General features: G+C 38.7%; 4 protein-coding genes and 1 pseudogene across 4 annotated transcripts; 2 read left to right on the plus strand and 3 right to left on the minus strand.

The window, feature by feature from the left end:
• Nucleotides 1–393: 393 nt before the first annotated feature.
• Nucleotides 394–4902, minus strand: LOC116026291 (G-type lectin S-receptor-like serine/threonine-protein kinase SD1-1). The gene is made up of 8 exons (XM_031267775.1): nucleotides 4505–4902; nucleotides 3065–3868; nucleotides 2011–2142; nucleotides 1770–1912; nucleotides 1471–1681; nucleotides 1124–1361; nucleotides 852–1005; nucleotides 394–744 (listed from the first exon to the last, which is right to left on the minus strand). Exons 1-8 carry the CDS (start codon nucleotides 4683–4685, stop codon nucleotides 454–456), a joined length of 2154 nt encoding a protein of 717 aa, XP_031123635.1. The 5' UTR covers nucleotides 4686–4902; the 3' UTR covers nucleotides 394–453.
• Nucleotides 4903–6564: 1662 nt separating this feature from the next.
• LOC116033033 (G-type lectin S-receptor-like serine/threonine-protein kinase At1g11280) lies at nucleotides 6565–7502 on the minus strand. Its single transcript, XM_031275795.1, has 3 exons — nucleotides 7270–7502; nucleotides 7010–7160; nucleotides 6565–6855 (listed from the first exon to the last, which is right to left on the minus strand). The coding sequence occupies exons 1-3, from the start codon at nucleotides 7500–7502 to the stop codon at nucleotides 6565–6567; spliced, it is 675 nt and encodes a 224-aa protein (XP_031131655.1).
• Nucleotides 7503–7720: 218 nt separating this feature from the next.
• On the minus strand, nucleotides 7721–11030 carry LOC116026327 (G-type lectin S-receptor-like serine/threonine-protein kinase At4g27290). Its single transcript, XM_031267815.1, has 5 exons — nucleotides 10521–11030; nucleotides 8880–9716; nucleotides 8632–8769; nucleotides 7967–8109; nucleotides 7721–7844 (listed from the first exon to the last, which is right to left on the minus strand). Exons 1-5 carry the CDS (start codon nucleotides 10978–10980, stop codon nucleotides 7830–7832), a joined length of 1593 nt encoding a protein of 530 aa, XP_031123675.1. The 5' UTR covers nucleotides 10981–11030; the 3' UTR covers nucleotides 7721–7829.
• Nucleotides 11031–13834: 2804 nt separating this feature from the next.
• Nucleotides 13835–14539, plus strand: LOC116026450 (G-type lectin S-receptor-like serine/threonine-protein kinase At4g27290). Its single transcript, XM_031267851.1, has 2 exons — nucleotides 13835–14243; nucleotides 14383–14539. The coding sequence occupies exons 1-2, from the start codon at nucleotides 13837–13839 to the stop codon at nucleotides 14432–14434; spliced, it is 459 nt and encodes a 152-aa protein (XP_031123711.1). The 5' UTR covers nucleotides 13835–13836; the 3' UTR covers nucleotides 14435–14539.
• An 81-nt stretch (nucleotides 14540–14620) lies between these two features.
• On the plus strand, nucleotides 14621–16689 carry LOC116033050 (annotated as a pseudogene).
• Nucleotides 16690–23409: the final 6720 nt, after the last annotated feature.

Below are 23409 nucleotides of genomic sequence, written 5' to 3' on the forward strand. Positions count from 1 at the left end.
CCACTCTCTGAAAATAGATAGGTAGCAGCCTAGTATTGATACCTGTTTTGATTCCAACTAACCTCTCTTTTCCAAGTTGTGGTGCATATTCCTGCCATGGTTAGCTGCATATTCCTTTCCCTGGAATCTTTGGGCAATTGTTAGATGAAGTCAGCAACTCCTCTTGAGAAAAAGTTGATGTCTTTGACAAAGTAGATAATGGTATCACAAGCTTTAATTTAAGGTGTGAGAATAAAGGGAGTGGCTGTCAATTTTGGCTATAAAGTAAGCAAAAAAAATTTGGCAGATTATATTCTTCATGCTCTTTGGAACTCTCTGTTACTCTTTCACTTTTCAAACAATTTTTAATGAGGTTTTGGTCTTGATCACCATTGAAAGCTTGCGAAATTAAACCTTAATTAAACTTGTGTTATAACAGTAAACATACACAAACTTGAATTTTGGCTCTCACATCTATCTGCCTTCAGTCATGGAAACAGTGATTTCATTTCTGGAGCTGTGTGACCTGGGATCAGAATCCAACAACCTTTGGAATGTGAAAGTGGGTTGTTTTGGCTGAGGAATCTCTGTTTCACTGCACAGCATCAGCACTACATTTGACATTGTAGGCCTGTCTGATGCATGGTCCTGCACACAAAGCAGTCCTATCCTTATGCACCGTAGTGCTTCTGTAAATGAACATGAGTTGGAAATTGATTCGTCTATCAGATCAACTTCCCTGCTTTCGATCCATAATTGCCATGCCTGAAACAATTCCAAAAAAAAAAAAAACTTGAATAAGTAAGAATTATTGAAGAAAATATTCATACTTGTGAGATACTGTAATCTATTGTCTAAAATCATGCACTTACATGATTGAGAAGGCTGAAGTAGTTATCTTCATTGTTATGGATTTCACAGTTTCTCCTACCACTGACAACCTCTAACAGTAATACTCCAAAGCTATAAACATCCGACTTCTCAGAAAACCGTCCTCTCATGACGTATTCAGGTGACATATAGCCACTGCAGCAAAATTAGGATCAATTTTTACTTTTAGCATTTAATTTTCTTATACAAAATGTCAGCCAGATTTTAGTTAAAGAATTTAAGCTTATCTGTGATCATAAAGAAGGAATCTTACAAGGTTCCCACAACCCTATGAGTATTTGCTAGTTCTTCTGTCACCCTGAAAGCTCTTGCTAACCCGAAGTCTGAGATTTTTGGATTCATGTTTTCATCCAACAAAACGTTGCTAGCCTTGAGATCCCGGTGAATAATCCTCAAACAGGAATCGCGGTGGAGATAAACAAGTCCTCTGGCTATACCCTGTATTATGTTGAAGCGCTTTGCCCAATCAAGGTGTACTTTTTTCGTTGGATCTGTTCAGATGTAACATTGAACAAATGAAAAAAAAAATTTTGGCAAATAACTAAAGAATTGAAGTGTAAAGTTTCTAACATGATATTCAAGATTAAGCAAATGTATTACCAAAGAGCAAAGTATCCAAGCTTTTATTTTTCATATGCTCATAGATCAGTAACTTCTCTTCCCCATGAATGCTGCAGCCTAATAGCCGAACAAGATTCCTATGCTGGAGTTTTGAGATGAGCAAGATTTCATTCTTGAACTCCTCGGTGCCTTGTCCTGAAAAACTATACAGCCTTTTTACCGCTATTTCCTGTCCATCTGTTAATATCCCCTACACGTACAATTTGTAGCAGTTATCAATCCAATCGTTGCACCACCGGCTTCTGCAATATAATACGCACAATACAGTTCATCACTACCTTGTAAACGGGACCAAATCCTCCTGCACCAAGCTTGTTATCATCACTGAAATTGTTGGTAGCGGCCACTAGTTCATCGAAACCAATCATTGGTAGCTCTATTGAATCCCCTAGCAATTCAAGACTTTCTTCGTTTCCTATCACTGCATGACAATCAGGTAACATGAGAATCAACCATAAACTATATATGTCAATTGGACAACATTATTACATTTTATTAATCTAAGACATATATATTCACCTCTTCTTTTCCTTCTAGCAGCCATTGCATGAAAGCAATACCAGGTAGTTATGGCCAGGAAGACAAGCCCTATGATTATTGATACTAATGATGACATTAAAGCCCTTTGATGTCTACCCTTTTTGCTGTATCCTGGGATATCATGATGAACAATTACAATTCAACCAAGAAATCATGAAGGAAATTAAACAATCAGCTAAAGAAATGAAGTTGTGTAAGGCCCTGCTTGGTAAATGGCTGTTAGTTGATTGGGTTAGAAGATATGATTAGTTGATAAATTAGCTGATTGTTAGAAAGTTGTTTGATAGATTAGCTGTTAACTGATAGTTGTTTGGTATAATTTGTTTGGAGTTACAAAAAACTTATTAACCAAACAACTAATAGTGGTCAAATAAGTCAAAATTGGCTGATAGGCTGATTATTTACCAAACAGGCCTAAATAAATTAAATGAGCAAATACCAATTTTGGTCCCAGGACTATTAGCAAAATGACAATTTTTACCAATTTTGGTCCCAGGACTATTAGCAAAATGACAATTTTAGTCCACATGTTTCCCAGGACTATTAGCAAAATGACAATTTTAGTCCACATGTTTAATTTCTACCAATTTTGGCCCTACGACTATTTTTTAGTACCAATTTTGGTCCCAGGACTATTAGCAAAATGACAATTTTTACCAATTTTGGTCCCAGGACTATTAGCAAAATGACAATTTTAGTCCACATGTTTCCCAGGACTATTAGCAAAATGACAATTTTAGTCCACATGTTTAATTTCTACCAATTTTGGCCCTACGACTATTTTTTAGTACCAATTTTGGTCCCATGATTAATGTTTTAGAGCCAAAATTCATTGCACTGGTCACCCATCCGTTTAAAACGTGCTGAAATCTAAAATTTTTAAAGATATTTTCGTCTCTTTTAACTCAATATCCTAATTTGAGCATGAATAAAAAGATTTAAATTCTAAGATTGATCACAATTCACAGTTTTCCTCCTCAAATTAAGGTAACAGATTGTAAGTCAGTAGTACTAAAAAAAAAAAAAAAAGTACCAATAAGTTCAGAGGCAGGCATTCGAACATATAGCTCCTGTCCTTCATTATAATACCATTTCATGTCTTTTAGGTCACCATACCACACAGCACATCCAACACTTTCAGCCCAAGCATAGGCTGAACAAGAACAATTACCTAAGCATTCCTTTTCACAATCTGTTGAACTCCTCATTGATGTCCTGTTCCCTAACAACCTAGAATTGTCAGGCAACTTTATCCCTGACAACTTCCTGAACCCTTCATCACTACAATTCAATGGCTTCCCCCGAACACAACCGCTCGACCACTGAAGCGATTCCCACTCGAGAGGCGATACCGGCTGAAACCCATCCAGACAATCACACGGAGACAGCCTGTTAGCATTGCATATGCTGTTAAAACCGCAGGTTCCATATGTGTCACATTGGTCACCTTGTATAACCTCTGCATTGAACCACCCGTTCTTTTTGTTGTTCCATATGTAAAACGTTAACAGCCCTGTCTGGTTCACCACTAGCCTTGAAATAGTTGAACTTTCAAGACATTGGAACATGTAATACGCGGTTTCGTCATTATAAACAAAAGTTGCCTTAAAAACACCCATGTACGCATCAGCCAAAGAATATCTACCGAACTTACTGCCATCCCATGTTCCACTTCTGAACTCCACTGTTGAACCCTTGCGAAGCTCTAGCGTAGGAAGTCCAAGAATGTCCAGTCGATATGTGGAACTGAAACCATCCATGGAGGGGTCGTTTTCGTTTCTCCATGATTTTATATACCATTCTGTTTTTGTTTTCAGGTTCCACCCAAGCTTCATCCCTGCAAGTAGGGAGTTCAAATTATAGGGACTGGTTCGATAAGACTAAAAAATTTTAGGGATAGGAGTGAAAATTATAGCTCCATAAGTTTGTTGGTCAGAAAGGACTAGTCCAAAATTTAGTAGGTTAGCCGTATAGTTCTTTAGTTTATATATAAGTTCATCTTTATTATAACTTTTATTAAATTTTTAAATAAAATTTTAATAAATCTATAACAAAATAAAATAGTTTTATGAAAATAAATAATGAAAATTAAAAAATAATTGTTATAAATATTATATTATAGTGTAAGTATATTGATTATTTTTAGTTTGAATTTAAAAATGAAAATTTAGATTGATTGAATGACGTATAAGTATATATATTTATTATTAATGTTCTAGCTTATTAAAATTGAAATTTTATAATGTTAATTTAAAAATGTTTTTATTTGAGTATGTCCGATAAGTAGGACAACTCAAAATTTTAAGGTTATAATCAAGAATTTTGAACTGATAAAAAAGAAAATTGATTAGTCCAAAGTAATTTTTTTTAAAAAATTCAGCACGCGAGGACGTCGTTAAAGTGGACCAGGGTCGAGATTCAAGTGGATATAGGCAGGCAGATTGAAATTGTCATCCCTGACTAAAATCTTTACCTGCGAGCAGTGTATTGCCTGGATAGTCGAAGCTTTGCCAAACGAAGCTATCCCCGTTCTTCACGACCAGGTTACCATTGTCCAGGAGTTGCAGGACAGGATTCTTTATTCCTGGAGAGGATGAATTTGACCTCCAAACTAAATTTGCTTGGTTCTTATTGCTGATGATTAAGTCTCCCATGAGTGTGAGACTGAGGACACCGGACAAATCCGGAATTGGATTATTGTTGTTGGCAACCCAGACCACTGTCTGTTCCGGCACATTTCCGAACCAAATTCCGAGGTATCGGTATCTTGAGGTCCCCGGACTGAAGAATCCTAGGACAAACGTTTGACTAGCGGAGACAAGTGTTGTTCCGCTGTCATCTGAGAGTGTTTGGTTCGTAGCTAAGGTATCAACAGCTACTGAAAAATCGAGGTTGGAAATGACAGATGATACCAAGAAGAAGAAGAAGACGATGAAGGCCATAGCAGATGATATTTTAATACTCTTGATGGAATAATATTAATATTAATAATAATAATATTATTAATGATATTAGTCAAAGAAGATGCCAGCAAGAAAGGGTACATCATTTTCAGTTCTAAATAATCGTTCTTCTACTTAGTCTTAAGTCATTTTCAGTTCTAAATAATCGTTCTTCTACTTAGTTTTAAATATCTTTGTCATGATTTCTAGGGATCGAACCTCTCACTTGGCAGAGCTACAGCTATGCCGCTTGACCTGGCGATTACTTATTTATTTCATGCAAACATTTCATATTATTCTGTATTCATTTTTTGTCATAGAGAAAGCTTTTCTCCATCAACTCTTTTTTTTTTTTTCCTCCAACTCCTTTCAAGTTTCTAGCTGAGTTTGAAATTGAGCGCTAAAGCACGTGCTTGACTATTTTAATTTATAGTGATCTATGCATAATTAATAATTTTGACTTTTCTGCACCCACTGACCCACTTCTAAGAAATTTGAGCTTGTTTGAAGGATGGCAGTGAGCATTAAATATTTAAATAGATGAAAATTATTACTTTGATTCCTAAATATTATTCCCAATTTATACGGGAGGTGGTGGGTTCGAGCCTCAGTAGAGGCAATAGTTACTCTTGTGCTTCAATAGGTTGAGAAAGTAGTTATGAACAGATACTGCATTGTAATAGAGTTAGTAGTATTCAAAAAAAAAAAATATTATTCCCAATTTATAATTTTTTTTTCAAAATTTGGATCTTTTGGGATCCACAAGATAGAAAATAATTTATCATTCATTACCACATCAAAAAGTAAAAATGAGGAAGTAGAGATTAAAATTTTATGTAATAGAACTCGAAATAGATTTATGTTTTTAACTCCTCTGGATGGTGACAAAATAAAATTTGTCAAAATACAATTTTGGTTGGACAGCATGACTCCATATATGTCTATCTTTTTTTTGGTAAATTTACAGGGTCTTTCTCTCCGTCCGTTTAACGGTCCGGGGTCCACCCATGTTCGCTCCGAGAGGCACGGGAGCTGGCCCAGGGGGAATCGTCACTTGTGAGAATTGAACCCGGTTCTCTCGAAATTCCTCCCCACAAAATATATGTCTATCTTTGGTACTTAATAGATGTTACCGATATGATAATTATATACAAGTCATATCATGGATAATTATGTCTTTCAAACTATGATAGAAATTAGAAATTAAACAATTTTGCTTTTGCATGGGATGCATTAAGAGATCACTTTTAGGTATGGGTATGTTTGGGCAATTGTTAGATGAAGTCAGCAACTCCTCTTGAGAAAGTTGATGTCTTTGACAAAGTAGATAATGGTATGATTGGTATCACAAGCTTTAACGTTTAAGGTGTGAGAATAAAGGGAGTGGCTGTCAATTTTGGCTATAAAGTAATAAGCAAAAAAAATTTGGCAGATTATATTCTTCATGCTCTTTGGAACTCTCTGTTACTCTTTCACTTTTCAAACAATTTTCAATGAGGTTTTGGTCTTGATCACCACTGAATGTTTGCAAAACCTTAAACTTGTGTAAAAACAGTAAACACAAACTTGAATTGTGAATTGGCTCTCACATCTATCTGCCTTCAGTCATGGAAACAGTGATTTCATTTCTGGAGCTGTGTGACCTGGAATCAGAATCCAACAACCTTTGGAATGTGAAAGTGGGTTGTTTTGGCTGAGGAATATCTGTTTCACTGCAAAGCATCAACACTACATTTGACATTGTAGGTCTGTCTGATGCATGGTCCTGCACACAAAGCAGCCCTATCCTTATGCACCGTAGAGATTCTGTAAACGAACACGAGTTGGAAATTGATTCGTCTATTAGATCAACTTCCCTGCTTTCGATCCATAATTGCCATGCCTGAAACAGTTCCCAAAAAAACTTGAATAAATAAGAATTGAACAGATACTGCATTATAACAGAGTCAGTAGTACTAAAAAAAAAAAAGAATTGAAGAAAATAAATTTAATACTTGTGAAATACTGTAATCTATTGTCTGAAATCATGCACTTACATGATTGAGAAGGCTGAAATTTTCTTCATTGTTATGGATTTCACAGTTTCTCCTACCACTAACAACCTCTAACAGTAATACTCCAAAGCTATAAACATCCGACTTCTCAGAAAATAGTCCTCTCATGACGTATTCAGGTGACATATAACCACTGCAACAAAATTGGGGTAAACTTTTATTTTCATTTTCATACAAGATGTCACTATATATATATGAAAGAATTTAAGATATGTGAGTGATGATTGAAGAAGGAAGCTTACAAGGTTCCCACAACCCTATGAGTATTTGCTAGTTCTTCTGTCACCCTGAATGATCTTGCCAACCCGAAATCCGAGATTTTTGGATTCATGTCTTCATCTAACAAAATATTGCTAGCTTTGAGATCTCGGTGAATAATCCTCAAACAGGAATCGCGGTGGAGATAGACAAGTCCTCTAGCTATCCCTTGTATTATGTTGAGGCGTTTTGCCCAATCGATCTGTACCTTTTTCATTAGATCTGTTCAGATGTATCATTGAACAAATGAAATGAATTTTAATTTGGCCATTTGGGCATATATACAAGTAAACGTGAAGTTTTAAAAGAACTGTAAAGTTTGCAACATTGTATTCCAGATTAAGCAAATGTAAAGTATTACCAAAGAGAATAGTATCCAAGCTTTTATTTTTCATATGATCATAGATCAGTAACTTCTCTTCCCCATGAATGTTGTAACCTAATAACCGAACAAGATTCCTGTGTTGGAGTTTGGAGATGAGCAATATTTCATTCTTGAACTCTTCAGTGCCTTGTCCTGAAAAACAAGATAGTCTTTTTGCTGCTATTTCCTGCCCATCTGTTAATATCCCTTACACATACATACAAGATTATTAGTAGTTATTATCAATCCCATATTCATGCATCATTATCTTCTACAAAGGGCACAATAATACGGATGAGAAACCATCGTATCATAACCTTATAAACGGGACCAAATCCTCCTGCACCAAGCTTGTTATCATCATTGAAGTTGTTGGTAGCGGCCACTAGTTCATCGAAACCAATCATTGGTAGCTCTAATGAATCCCCTAGTAATTCAAGACTTTCTTCTTTTCGTATAACTATATGACAATCAGGTGAATCAGGTAACATGAGAATCAACCACCAACTATATCAATTGGATTGATGGATTTTAATTAAACCGAGTAGTCCAAATTAGCCAAAACCAGTAATCAACGAATAAATAATAAAAGAGAAGGTAGTAAGCTTGGATTACAAGACAGACTGTGATGTCTTGACAAGACAATTAGAAGAAATTTATACTATGCTTGCCTGGTAAGCACCCCTAAGAAAAGGGTGGGTGATTAGAGCTATTTTGACCATGTTCACACGCTCCTCATGGCCTCACTACCGGGCCTTGACTAGCCGAGGCCGAGCATCGTGCTTGGCCTCGGGCGCCTTGAGGCTGAGCGTTGGGCTAGGCCTTGGGCGCCCTGAGGCCGAGCGCTGGGCTAGGCCTCTGGGCCTGCTGGGTTTGCCTTAATTCGTCTTCTCGGATTGACTTGCTCCAGTCTCATCTCCAATATATCCATCATGGATTACATTATTGTATTAATATAATAATCTAAGACATATATACTCACCTCTTCTTTTCTTTCTTGCAGCCAATGCATGAAAGCCATAGCAGGTAGTTATGGTTAGGAGGAGGATGAGCAGCCCTGTGATTATCCATACTGATGATGCAACTAAAGCCCTTCGTTGTCTTCCCTTTTTGTTGGATCCTAGGAACATAAATCACATGTACAATTCGACCAAGAAATCATGAAATTAAAGAAACAATCATCATATCATCAACTGATCAAAAAACTGTGTTTACATAAATCCAAACTACCATTAAGTTGAGAGACAACAGACGCCATTCGAATGTACAGATCCTGTCCTTCACTATAATACAATTTCATGTCTGCTAACTCATCACCATACCACACAGCACACCCAACACCTTCAGCCCAAGCATAGGCCGAACAGGAACAATTACCTAAGCAAACCTTTTCACAATCCTTTGAACTCATTAATGATGTCCTGTTTTTCCCAACCATCTTCGAGTTCGCAGGCAATTTTATCCCTGTGATCTTCCTAAACCCTTGCAATTCACTGCAATTCAATGGCGTCCTTCGAACACAACCCCCCGACCACTGAAGCGATTCCCAATCGAGAGGCAATCTCGGCTCGAACCCATCCACACATTCACATAAAGGCAGCCTGTTGGCGTTGCAAAGGCTGTTATTACCACAAACTCCATATTTATCGCATTGATCAACTTGAATGGGAGTACTGAACCATTCACCTTTGTTCTTGTGGTTCCAGATATAGAATTTTAGCAGCCCTGTCTGGTTCACCACGAATCTTGAAATGGTTGAGTTTTGGAGACACTGAAATGTGCAGTATGCGTTTTCATCGTTGCAAATACACGTTTGCTTAAATATGCCTTTGTAGAAATCGCCCAAAGAGTATCTTCCGAACTTTCTGCCATCCCAGGTTCCATCTCTGAATTGCACGGTTGAATTCTTGCGGAGGGTAAAGGTAGGCAGTCCAAGAAGGTCCAGTCTGTAGGTGAAACTAAAATCCCCCGTGGAGGGGTCGTCTGGGGTTCTCCAGGATGTTAGGTACCATTCTTGTTTTGTTTTCAGGTTCAATCCAAGCTTCATCCCGGGAAGCAGTGTATCGCCTGGTAGGGTGAATAAATTAATCCGGGTGACCCGAATTAATTAAACCAAATAAGTAATAAAGACAAATTATTGAGTAGAAAAGCCAAATATATAGCTAATGTAATGTGATTATAATGATTGATTGTGATGTTTCAACAAGACAATTATGATCAAATTTATACTAATCTTGCTCCTCAACCGTTCCCCGCGAGAAAAAGGCGGGTAGATGCACTTGTTTTGACCATGTTCATACCCCGTCCATCCTCGTGGCCGGGCTTTGACCAGTCAAGGCCCAACATCGATCTCGACCTTGGTGACTGAGCAACCGAGCGACAATTATGTCTTGGACCCGGATCAAAATACACAATTTATATACTGAATGTTCACAACTTACATACTGAATATTCACAATTTAAACTGTGAACATTCAGTATGTAAATTGTTAACATTAATATTTAATATCTAAATTGTAATCAGTAATATGTAAATTTAACAATGTATATAAAATTGTGAACATTTAATATGTAAATTGTAAACATAATACCGTATATAAATTGTGAACATTTAGTATATAAAATTGTAAACATTTAGTATATAAATTGTGTATTTTAATTGGCGGATCCAAATCCATAGAATAATTTGCCATAACCCATGCCTAGGGCTGGACTCGGCCTTTGGCAACCGAGGCGGAGCACTGGACTTGGCCTTTGGCAACCGAGGCTAAGCGCTGGGCTCGGCCTCAGAGCTCCAAAAGTAGTTGGACCCGCTTTGCTCTGCCTTATCGGGTCAATTTATCCCGGATCAATCCCTAATATATCCATCACCTGGATAGTCGAAGCTTTGCCAAAGGAAGCTATCCCCATTCTTCACCACCAGGTTACCGTTGTCCAGAAGCTGCAGAACAGGATTCTTGATTCCTGGAGACCATGAATTTGACCTCCAAACTATATTTGCTTGATTCTTCGTATTGCCGCTGCTACTGATGATTAAATCTCCCATGGGTGTGAGCCTGATGACACCGGACAAATCCGGAATTGGATTATTGTTGTTGGCAACCCAAACCACAGTCTGTTCCGGCACATTTCCGAACCAAATTCCGAGGTATCGGTATCTTGAGCTCCCCGGACTAAAGAATCCTAGGACAAACGTTTGACTAGCGGAGACAAGTGTTGTTCCGCTGCCATCTGAGAGTGTTTGGTTCGTAGCTAAGGTATCAACAGCTACTGAAAAATCGAGGTTGGAAATGATAGATGATTCCAAGAAGATGAAGAAGAAGATGAGCATAGCAGATGATCTTGATCGAATACCCTTTTCAATAAGTTTGTAGCTGAATTTGAGATTGTGCAGTAGTAAATTAAAGCGCTTAATGATTTATGCATAATTAATAATTTTGACTTTTCTGCACCAGTTCTAAGGATATTTGAGCGTGTTTGAAGAATGGCAGTGAAAAGCATTAAGTTGATTTATGTTTCTAACTCCTTTGGATGGTGACATAATGAAATTTATCAAAATAGAATTAATTTCTATGCTTTGATTGAACAGCATGTATGGACCATATATGTTTAATCTTTCTTACGTGAAAGAGATGTGAAGTTGCATTTTCAATAGCCTCCTTTGCTGGAAGCCTGGAACTTATTTGATTTTCTGGCTCTACTCCAAGCCTGGACAGCATGTCTGGACCATTTTCATGGCTCTACTCCAAGTATGGTAATTGCTCTCGTTTAAAGGTGTCGTGATCAATATTAATGAAGGATTTTCTCATTGTTGGGAAAAATCCCACTGCATGTGACAATTAAAAATCACAAGACCAACACGGTGCACAAATACGAAATAATACACAATAGCCCAAAAATAAATATGAACACAAGGAACATAATACACAATAGCCCAAAAATAAATATGAACACAAGGAACACAAGATTTACGTGGACAAAAATAAATATGAACACAAGGAACACAAGATTTACGTGGAAACCCCAAAATGACGGGGAAAAACCACGGGCCACCAACAACAAACCCCAAAATGACGGGGAAAAACCACGGGCCACCAACAACAACAATTTCCACTATCACAAATCTCGGGTACAAAGTTTTAGGCTACCACGTGAGCCAGACATCCACAAATCATCAAATACAACAACTCCTAGGCCAAAACATTCTTATAATATTCACAGGCTAAAAGGAATAATATCTCGTACTCAAAATATTCAATCTCCAAGACTAGGATAAAAATGAATACAAATATTACGAGATTATCCAAAGAGATGCCTGGAATAAATACAAGCTGACCTCAAAGAATTGATTAAGATGAACCCAAGAAGCTTAGACAAACTCCATGACAAAATGGCACCAAGATGAAGAAGAGAAAATGGTTTCTTCCCTCTGCTGCAGACTGCCGAATGGAATGAGAAGAAAAATGGGTTTTCTTGCTCTGTTTACTGCCTCATTGTGTGTGTCTCTCTCTGGCCGAAAAAGAGAGTGAAAATGGGAAAAAATAATTCCCCTCCTCTGCTGCTGTCCACTATCGCTGAACACACAACAAAAATTGAGGAATAAAAATTGTGGAACATTCCTCATACACTAAGGACAAAAAAAAAGGAAACAAAAAAAATAGTGGGAGTCCCATTTTCCTTGTCTGCCATCTTGTTTCTTCACATGGAGGGAGGGACCCAACACTCATGATTGCGCATAGTACGGACTACTTGAATCGGTAGGTTAAAAAACAACATATATTTGGGGTGTTTGATTTTCTGCCATTAATGGTGTAGGAGTGTAGGTGATCCCTTAAAAGTGGCTCAGATACCATGTTAAATGCTTAGCATACGGCAACATATGTAAAAGAAGAATAAAGAATGTGGTTTTATTCACAGTAAAAACTCACACAATTTGAGTACACAACTTAATGGGGTAGTTTAAGTAACAAGTGAGCTCTTTGTGCGAAAAGATTTCGGGAACGGACAGAGAAATATGAAAAAGAATATGACCTGGTGAATTTTTTTCCGACCACTTTTCCGGATGATCGAAATTAGCGACGAGAATTTTTTTGGACACCTAAATTGGTCGGAACAGGCATTTCCGACCTAATTAAGGCCATTTCTGAAATATGATGATTTCCAGTCGTGCGTGGACTTTGACCCCCTCTAATGGGTAGTTTTTAACAAATTGCATTTGAGTACTTAACCCCTATCTTAGATTCCTGGAACTCTACCAGCCGCTTGTCTTCTTGATTAATTATTATGTCAACGTTTACCTACTACGGTACATCTCCTCTAGCTATACTAACGTGGTCCAAGTAAATGTAATAATAAGGGAATATTTAGTTGCATGGAAAAAAAAATTTCATCAAAAATATTTTTCTTAAAGTGGAAGAAAGTGTTATTTTTTGTTGTTTTGTTCATGAAATTTATTTTTCATTGGGAAAATAAAATTCTCAAATTTGAGAAAAATAAAATCTTTATTTGGACTAAAGATTTTGTTTTCCATGGAAGATGGGAAGAAAAAATGATATGATTTGACTATTTTACCCTTGCTTTGTTTCTTAATTATATTACTCATATTAATTTGTAGGAGCATATAGGTCTTTATACTCGTTATTCCAAATCTAACCAAATAATAGAATTAGTATTCTCAGTAATTTTTTCACAAACTGAACAATGCAATTCATCTTCCTAGTAATTGATTTTCCATTGAATTTGAATTCCATTTCCCTTAAAATATTTTCGGCGAACTAAACAAGCCTAAAAGTATAAAAATATTATATTTGTCCTCAAAAAATATTATGTGTTCAAGTAACAAACATTTTATTCCTGATTTAGTATTATATTTGCATATTGACACGACCTGAGTTACTTAGTTTCTCACATAAGCGTGACACTGTTTTAAAAGATGGGTAATTATTGAAAAATACAACTTGAACTCTCAAATCTAGTCTTGAATGATCGGATTGAAGCAACGGAAGTTTTCAATGAATGACTATTCTGGTTGTATATATATGACCAGCTCGTTTTCTTTATAATTATAATGAAATCTGTCAATCATCTTGACTCTTGGGTCAACGTTTTACCTGCTACAACAAATTTAATTTCCTCTAGCTATAGTAACGTGCCCAATTAAGCTAGTGCCATTTCTTTGTGGGATTTGATGAAGATGAAGATGAAAATGGTCTTCACCTTCTTCATATTTATCATTTCCATCCACAATAATCTTTCAGCCGCTGTTGATACCTTAGCTACGAACCAAACGTTGTCAGATGACGGCGGAACAATGCTCGTCTCCGCTAGTCAAACGTTTGTCCTAGGATTCTTCAGTCCGTGGAGCTCAAGAAACCGGTACCTCGGAATTTGGGTCAGAAATGAGCCTGAACGGACAGTGGTCTGGGTGGCTAACAACAATAACCCAATTTCGGATTTTTCTGGTGTCCTCAGGCTCACACCCACCGGAGATTTAATCATCAGCAGTACGAAGAACCACCAAGTAGCAAATATAGTTTGGCTGTCAAATTCATCTGCCTTATTTGGTAAATGGCTGTTAGTTGATTGGATTAGAAGGTATAAATAGTTATAATATTAATTAATTGTAAAAAAATGTTTAGTAAATGAGTTTGGTATAATTTTCTTTTTAATCAAATAACTAATAGTAGTTAAATAAGTTAAAATTGACTGATAGACTAACTATTTTATCAAACAGGTTCGCCATCTGGAATCAAGAATCCTGTCCTGCAGCTCCTGGACAACGGTAACCTGGTGGTGAAGAATGGGATTAGGGATAGCGGATTTGTCTGGCAAAGCTTTGATTATCCAGGCGATACATTGCTTGCAGGGATGAAGATTGGGTGGAACCTGAAAACAAGAACAGAATGGTATCTAAAATCCTGGAGAAACCAAAACGATCCCTCCATGGGGGATTTCACGTTTCGGATAGACATTCTTGGACTTCCCACGGGAATCCTTCGCAGGGGTTCAACAGTGCAGTTCAGAACCGGAACCTGGGATGGGCGTAAGCTGGGCCAATATTCCTTTGTTGATCTCTACATGGGTGTTCTCAAGCCAATTTTTGTGTACAACGATGAAACAGCGTATTTCATGTTCCAAAGTGTTGAAAGCTCGAGTATTTCGAGGTTGGTTGTGTGTGAGACAGGGCAGATCACAATCTCTATATGGAGACGACTCAAAAAGAATTCTGGGTGGTTCAATATTGGTCCTATTCAGGTAGACCATTGTGACCCTTATGGAACCTGCGGCAATAACAGCTTATGCATCATGATTCCTTACTCAAATTGTTCATCTGTTTATGTTCCCAGGAACCAACAAAAAGGGAAAACATCGAAGGGTTTTGATTGCATCATCAGTATTGGTAATCACAGGGCTGTTCCTCCTGGCCATAACTACCTGGTATAGCTGTCATGCAAGGGCTGCTAGAAGGAAAAAAAGAGGTGAATATATATGTCTTAGATTATTACAATGTAATGTTGTCCAATTGACATAGTTGATACTTGATTCTTTAGTTCACTATTTGTCACGCAGTTATAGGAAGGGAAGAAAGTCTTGCATTACAAAGGGACTCATCGGAGCTACCAATGATTGCTTTTGATGAACTAGTGGCTGCTACCAACAACTTCAGCGAGGATAACAAGCTTGGTGTAGGAGGATTTGGCTCTGTTTATAAGGTACTTATAGTTTCTTAAATGTATTTTGTACTTTATGAAAGTTTATGATCGGTTGACGAATTGATAATTCTTAAAAAATTAATTAACAATAGGCCGGGGATACTAATAGATGAACAAGAAATAATAGTAAAGAGGCTATCAAGTTTTTCAGGATAAGACACCCAAGAGTTCAAGAATGAAATCTTAGTAATCTCCAAACTCCAACATAGAAATCTTGTTCGGCCAGCATTCATGGGGAAGAGAAGTTAGTCAGTTACTAGTCTATGAACATATGAGAAATAAAAGCTTGGATACTTTGCTATTTGGTAATATTATCATATTACGTTACAAACTTTACCATTCTTAAAAGTTTTTTCGTTTCCAAAAAAAAGTTCTTTCATTTTTAAAACTTCAAATTTTATTATGTTTTCGAAAATCAATAAATTTTTTTTCGTTTATTCAACTATACATCTGAATAGATCCAACAAAAAAAGTACAGCTTGATTGGGCAAAACGTTTCAACATAATACAAGGTATAGCGAGAGGGATCGTCTATCTCCACAGAGATTCTTGTTTGAGGGTTATTCACCGAGATCTCAAGGCTAGCAATATTTTGTTGGATGAAGACTTGAATCCTAAAATCTCAGACTTCGGAATGGCAAGAGAATTTAAGGTAACTGAAGAATTGGCAAATACTCATAGAGTTGTGGGAATCCTTCTTCAATGATCACATATCTTAAATCTCTAACTAAAAACCTAGTTGATATCTTGTATGAAAATTAATGAAGTGTCCAAATTTATTGTAGTGGTTATATGTCACCTGAATATGTTATGAGAGGACTATTTTCTGAGAAGTCCGATGTTTATAGCTTTTGGAGGTTATCAGGGGAAGGAGAAACTGTGGATTCCATAACCAAGATAATGTCAGCCTTCTCAATTATGTAAGAGCATCATTTTAGATTTTTAAAATTACAAATTTTACAAGTAGGAAAATTACTTTCTTTAATTTTTAGTTCTGTAAGTTTTGAAACTATTTCAGGCATGGCAATTATGGATTGAAAGAAGAGAAGGTGATCTAATAGACGAATCAATTATCAACTCGTGTTCTTTTATAGAAGCACTGCGGTGTATAAAGATAGGGTTGCTTTGTGTGCAAGACCATGTATCAGACAGACCTACAATGCCAAATGTAGTGTTGATGCTGTGTAGTGAAATAGATATTCCTCAGCCAAAGCAACCCACATTTACATTTCAAAACTTGTCGGATTCTGATTCCATGTCACACAATTGATTAGTTCACAAATTTATGCACAAGTAGTTCGATGTGATTTGTAGGACTATTACACAGTACTAACAGGAGAAGGATTTGCCCAATGATGTACTTATATTTTAATTATATTGTGTAATCTAGTTTTTGTATTTTTTTGAAAGCAATATAATTAGGGATAATTATTATCATTAAAATTTTCCGTTAATTTTGTTTGTATCATTTATGTCAACATAATATGATGTGTCATGCCATTTCATATTTTATTTTATTAATATTTAAAAGTTATTAATAATTTAATCACTAATGAGTTAATATCAAGCTTTACAAAACAAAGAATAATCAACCAATTTGTTATCGTTTTGCAAATTTAATATGTTTAATTTGGACCGTCAAACACTTTTATGTTTTTTAAAATTAGTTTTAATGGTTACATAAATTTCTAAGTGGGTTCCAACCAAAAAGAGATGGACTAAACGGTTACCGAAAGCAACTTCTTGAACCGTTATTTGGGCATGTCTGCAGATACTGGGTAATTCTTGTTAGGTTGTTCTACTCATTGTAATGATGAGGAATGAGTTTCTATTATTCATAACTCTAGAAGTATACAAGATAATATAATGATAGAATAAGAGTTCTATCTAAACACAATCACTAGTATTCCAATACTCCCCCTCAAGCACAAGGGTGAGACACAACATTGAGCTTGTCTCGTAAAGCAGTGAACCGGGGACCAGCAAGAGGTTTAGTGAATACATCAGCTAGCTGGTCCTTAGAAGAAATGAAATGAACTTGCAACTCCTTCTTGGCAACCTTATCACGCACGAAGTGATAGTCAATCTCGACATGCTTAGTCCGAGCATGAAACACCGGATTAGCACACAAGTAGGTAGCACCCAAATTATCACACCATAATGACGGAGAAGCAGAAGGACCAAGACCGAGCTCCCGAAGTAAAGACACTAGCCACGTAACTTCAGCCGCTACATCAGCTAACGCCTTGTACTCAGCCTCAGTCGAAGAGCGAGCCACTGTACGCTGTTTGCGACAAGTCCAGGAGACCAGATTGTCACCAAAGAAAACAGCAAACCCGCTAGTAGACTTCCGATCAGCAGGATCACCAGCCCAATCGGAGTCAGAAAATGCATTAACGGCAACCGAGGCAGACTTACGAACACGAAGACCATAATGTAGAGTCCCTTTGACGTAACGAAGGACCCGCTTCAACATGCCCCAGTGAGCTGTCGATGGAGCATGCATCGCCTGACACAACTTGTTAACAGCAAATGACAAGTCCGGCCGCGTAACTGTAAGATACTGCAGCGCACCTGCGAGACTCCTGTAATGGGTAGGATCAGCGTAGGGAACCCCATGATCAGAAGAGTCACGAGCCAAAGAAACCGGGGTAACAAGCGGTTTGCAATCCACCATACTAGCGCGCTTCAAGATATCACGCATGTACCGCTGCTGAGACAAAAGCATTCCAGAGTCCAACGACACAGTCTCAATCCCCAGAAAGAAAGAAGGAGCACCCATATCACGAACCTTGAACTCGGACGCTATCCGAGCCACAAGACCAGAAACACGAGCCGAATCAGACCCCATAACCAAGATGTCGTCAACATAAACAAGGAGAAACAGCAGAGTAGAGTCACGTGAGTAGATAAATAACGAAACGTCAGTCTTCGAGGGAGTGAAACCAACCGAGACTAGAAAAGTGTGCAAGCGATTAAACCATGCCCGAGGAGCCTGTTTAAGACCGTAAAGAGAACGCTGTAACAAGCACACATGACCGGGCAACGTCTTGTCCTCATACCCCGGGGGTTGCCTCATATAAACAGTCTCCGCAAGAGTGCCATTCAGAAACGCGTTGTGAATGTCCAACTGACGAATAGACCAATCACGGGACACAGCCAAGGACAGCAACAGGCGAACAATCGTCGGCTTAACTACTGGACTGAACGTCTCGAAAAAATCCTGCCCAGCCACCTGATTGAAACCCTTGGCAACTAACCGAGCCTTATGACGCTCAACCGAGCCATCAGCCTTGCGTTTCGTCCGAAAGACCCACTTGCACCCTACAACATTCATACCGGGAGCATAAGGGACTAACCGCCACGTCTGATTATGCATCAAGGCATTAAACTCCAAATCCATCGCCTCACGCCATGCAGGAAACAAAACTGCCTGCGAGTAGCATGTGGGCTCCGGAGCACCAACCTGAGCAGTCAAAGCAGCAAAATGATCACCCGGCTGAGTCTGACTCCGCAGCCGCATAACATGAGAACGATCACCAGGCTGCTGAGCACGACGAGACCGAGTAGGCTGCCGAGTAGCAATCTGTACCCCCAAATCCGTAACCGTGCGGGAGTCAGAGACCTGTGAATCCAGCACGGGCGGAGCCGAATCAGCAGAAGCCGAAGAGAGCTGGGAGTCCAACTCCGGCTGAAGTAGAGCACCAGAAGCCGGAGAAGAAGCACCAGGCACACGAACCGTGCCCACACCCCACGGTGGACCAGTAACCGCGCAAGCACCCTGCAAAGACTTTGAAGAAGCAAACGGGTAAATAGCTTCGTCAAACCGCACATGACGGATGACGAAAACCTTGTTAGTAGCTAAATTCATACAACGGTAGCCACGAAATGAAGGCGGATAACCAAGGAAAACACAGGGAGCGGACCGAAACTGTAACTTGTTTTTGTTGTAGGGACGCAGCAAAGGAAAGCAAAGACAACCGAAGACTCGAAGAAATGAATAGGATGGAGGAGAACGATGTAGTTTAAAGTGAGGACTGACATCACCTAAAACCCGGGTAGGCATTTTATTTATTAAGTGAACAGCAGTTTCAAATGCGTAAGCCCAGAACCGACTAGGAACTGAAGCCTGAGCCATCAGTGCCAACCCAGTTTCAACTATATGCCGGTGACGGCGTTCTACCCTACCATTCTGCTCATGTGTATAGGCGCAAGACTGCCTATGGTTAATGCCAAGTGAAACAAACTTATGGTGTAATTTTTTGTACTCTCCCCCTAAATACGACTGAATCGACACAATTTTATGATTATACGATCGTTCAACAAGAGACCGGAATTGATCAAATATGACATACACATCAGTTTTAGAACGCATAGGGTAAAACCATATATAACGAGTATAATCATCAACGAATAAAACGAAATAGCGAAACCCATTACATGAAAGTAACGGGGCTGGGCCCTAAACATCCGTATAAACTAACTCTAAAACACGAGACGTAGTAGTCTCAACACGTGGTAAGGAAAATCGAGAGGATTTCCCCAACTTACAAGACGAACACAAATTCGAACTAATGGAATAATTAACTGAACAAGATTTCAAAATTTGACGCAAAACACGTGAATGTGGATGACCCAGCCGATTGTGCCAAAGAGCAGCAGAAGCACGGGCGGCAACGAACGCAGCAGAACCCGAACGAGAAACTGGCCACGAATATAAACCGCCCGAAGCCCGACCTCTAAACAGAACCTCCTTGGTGGAAAGGTCCTTCACAAGAAAAAAGGTGGGATGAAACTCAAAAAAGACTCGATTATCTTTAGCAAATTTTTGTACGGATAAAAGAGACGCAGACAATTCTGGAACATGCATAACATCAGATAAACGAAAAGACCTATTGGAAGCAACAACCGTAGTAGAACCAGTACTAACAATAGGTAAACTGTTACCGTTTCCAACTCGTAATGAGTCTGAGCCAGTGTAGCTAGCCGCGGACGACATCAAAGATGGATCAGGTGTCGCATGGTGCGACGCACCAGTGTCTGCAAACCAACTCTCAGAAGCAGTCGAATCGTCCTCTGCTCCAGGACTCGGATACGCCATATGGGCTTGCAGGGAACGGCCTTGATCATACCGGCGAAAACACGAAGCAGCAAAGTGACCGCCGGCACCGCAAATCTGACAACGGACACCAGAGCGATTTCTGCCACCTCGACCACGACCTCGCTGCCTTCCGCGACCTCCACCACGGTGCGACTGGCCGCCGAACCGACCACCTCGCCGAGCAACCATCGCCACCGGAACAGCATCCACAGCCTCGTCAGCGCAGATAAATTCCTGCGAGACCAAGAAGTCGGCGAGCTCACCGAGCGTCACCGGAGCACCTCTCGTCAGCGGGGCAACAAGTGGCCGGAATTCTGGACGGAGCCCCCGAAACACATACAGATTTTGATCGTCGAGGGACACCACCCGACCGGCCAACGCTAAGTCTTCGACTAACACCTGCGCACGACCAAGGTAGTCGGAGATGGAAGAGTCGCCCTGCCGGAGTGCCTGTAACTGGCCGAGAAGCCGCAGAGCCCGTGCACGCGTAGTCGACCCCAGCGCCTGTTCAATCGACAACCAGAGCTGCCTCGCCGTTGCCCGACCAATAGCCAAATGCATGGTCCCCTCCGACAGGGAGGAGATGAGCAGAGAGAGCACCGCTTGGTCTTGGCGCAGCCATGCAGTCCGATGCGGATCCTCCACCAGCGCAGCAGCAGGCACAACAGAGGTTCCAGCCGCAGGGGGTACCGCCGGTGCAGAAGCGGGAGGACACTCGGACGTGCCGTCGACGTAGCACAACAGACTTTGGCCACGCAAGAAGGGAACCATCTGCGTTCGCCAAAATAGGAAGTTATGAGCCGTAAGTTTAAGGGATACGAAGTGATGGGCGGAAGACAAGGTGGTATGCGGTGGTAACGGGGCGGACATGGCACCGTCGGAAACAGTCCGTTCGGAAGAATTCCCAACAGAGCCGTCGTTAGAGCCGATTTGCGCCATACCCTAGTCTGACGATGATACCAGATGAGGAATGAGTTTCTATTATTCATAACTCTAGAAGTATACAAGATAATATAATGATAGAATAAGAGTTCTATCTAAACACAATCACTAGTATTCCAATAGTAATAACCAGCAAACCACATAAGTTTAAATTGTACTAGGAAGTAGGAAGACGACAAATTATTTTGTGGACCCGGGTCTACCACCTTGCAAGGTGGACTCGGGTTTTGAATGTTGATATTGTTCTAACTTAGATACACAATTTACATACTAAATGTTCACAATTTACTACTTTTAAAAATTCACAGTTTGTATTATAGGAACATATATGTAATTGATTACCTTATTTTGTATTCACAAGTTAATTTCAAATACTACAGTCACACAATATTGAGGGACGAATTAGGATTTGATGATCCTGTATTGTATTCACAAATTCTCTTCTACATCTGTTATGTGTTTTTACTAAAACACAATTTATATTCTTGAAGTTCACAATTTTTGCAATACTAAAAGTACACAGTTTAGGACCAGGACATACCTTGCAAGGTGGACCTTGGTCCATGGTATAACAACTCTAGGAAGATTCTGTGGGACAAACTCGACAAAAAAGGTGTTAACAATAATCGAACTCGCGATTTTCAATAATAAACATTATATTTTAATTTATAATATATTTGACATTTGAATCATTATACAATTAATTGTGTTTCACAATTTGTAATTAACATTTTTTCACGTTCCAAATTGATTTAACCCCTCCTAATTTTTCCCTCCTAAATTCCCTCCATGACATGGCTTATAATTATTTGCTGTTCCCACTAACTTAAAAAAAAAAAAAAAAGTAAAGGAGTTACGTACTTTCATTTTTACCCTAGATTTATAGGTGACAATCTGCTTTTAGTCTTTTTCTTTTAAAGATCCCATTTGGTTCTAGTATTATTGTGGCATACCCATTTTTGTCTTACACCAACAAAATAATTTAAATTTTGTAAAATACAAGGCTGAATTCTTTTCAAAAAAGTATAAATAAAAATATAGCAGGTCAACCCACATTTTACAAAAAAAAAAATCAAAATGTCCTTGTATTTAACGACATTTCAACGATTTTGTTGGCAGACGACAAAAAATAATTGTGCCACAATAATACTATGATCAAGGCATGATGTTTCGAAAAAGAAAGACAAAATGTGGATTGTCATCTAGTCATGTAAGATCTAAAAATGAATTAACTCAAAATAAAGTAACCAATCAAATAATGTCATGTCATGATAGAAAATATTTAAAGATGAGTAGTGTTACTCTTGATTTAATTCTGCCCCTTCTCAAGAATATTTTTGCCTTACATATTTTGTCATACCTCTTTTGATAAAAAAGAAAAATTTCATTAATACGAGACAAAAGACTAGAAATAAACGAGGGTGGCGAAACATTAAGTCGACTTAGAATAAGACTTCCTAGCAATAAGATGGACCGTCATGTTCACGGCTCGTTTAACAAAAGAAAGACATGCATATTGAAAAGAACAAAGCAAATCTTTTACATCATTCATTCATTTGCCAGGAGATCGAAGGAGGACTCCATACCCTGCGCATTAACGGCTTGAGCGAGGAGCGTTTCTAGATGAATATGGTGCCAGCTTTTGCGTTTGGTCATACCTGATCACCTGAAATCGCGGGTTTGAATCACTTAGGTCAAAGTCTTACTTTTCTACAATTTACTATAAATTTCGATGTAGCTATATATAGTAACGTGTCCATGGGATCTACTGTAAAGTTCCATGGTAACGTGTCCAAGGGTGCCATTTTGGATTTGATCAAGATCATCCGCTATGATCTTTACACACGGATCGGATCAAGACAAATATCTCTAGAAGTCTTTTAATTACAGATAGAGAATAGTGACTCTTTCTTTCTATGTAATTGAAGAGGAGAGTCAAGGTTAATTAAATATATTTTAAAAGGGATTGAAAGAATAACTTGAACAAAGACCAAATCTTTGTATG

This window comes from Ipomoea triloba, chromosome 1 (genome assembly GCF_003576645.1).
Source record: "Ipomoea triloba cultivar NCNSP0323 chromosome 1, ASM357664v1".
NCBI lineage: Eukaryota > Viridiplantae > Streptophyta > Magnoliopsida > Solanales > Convolvulaceae > Ipomoea > Ipomoea triloba.

Excerpts from the sequence above, each read along its gene's own strand:
- LOC116026291 (XM_031267775.1), bottom strand. The coding sequence starts at position 4,685 with ATGGGAGACTTAATCATCAGCAATAAGAACCAAGCAAATTTAGTTTGG. Across the intron at positions 2,143-3,064 it reads GCCTGCCTCTGAACTTATTG|GATACAGCAAAAAGGGTAGA; the intron begins GTACTTTTTTTT and ends ATGATATCCCAG. Across the intron at positions 745-851 it reads ACTTCAGCCTTCTCAATCAT|GCATGGCAATTATGGATCGA; the intron begins GTAAGTGCATGA and ends GAATTGTTTCAG.
- LOC116033033 (XM_031275795.1), bottom strand. The coding sequence starts at position 7,502 with ATGAAAAAGGTACAGATCGATTGGGCAAAACGCCTCAACATAATACAA. Across the intron at positions 7,161-7,269 it reads CATAGGGTTGTGGGAACCTT|TGGTTATATGTCACCTGAAT; the intron begins GTAAGCTTCCTT and ends ATTTTGTTGCAG. Across the intron at positions 6,856-7,009 it reads ATTTCAGCCTTCTCAATCAT|GCATGGCAATTATGGATCGA; the intron begins GTAAGTGCATGA and ends GAACTGTTTCAG.
- LOC116026327 (XM_031267815.1), bottom strand. The coding sequence starts at position 10,980 with ATGCTCATCTTCTTCTTCATCTTCTTGGAATCATCTATCATTTCCAAC. Across the intron at positions 9,717-10,520 it reads GCAAAGCTTCGACTATCCAG|GCGATACACTGCTTCCCGGG; the intron begins GTGATGGATATA and ends TCACCCTACCAG. Across the intron at positions 8,770-8,879 it reads TGTTGTCTCTCAACTTAATG|GATCCAACAAAAAGGGAAGA; the intron begins GTAGTTTGGATT and ends TTATGTTCCTAG.
- LOC116026450 (XM_031267851.1), top strand. The coding sequence starts at position 13,837 with ATGAAGATGAAGATGAAAATGGTCTTCACCTTCTTCATATTTATCATT. Across the intron at positions 14,244-14,382 it reads TTAGTTGATTGGATTAGAAG|GTTCGCCATCTGGAATCAAG; the intron begins GTATAAATAGTT and ends TTTATCAAACAG.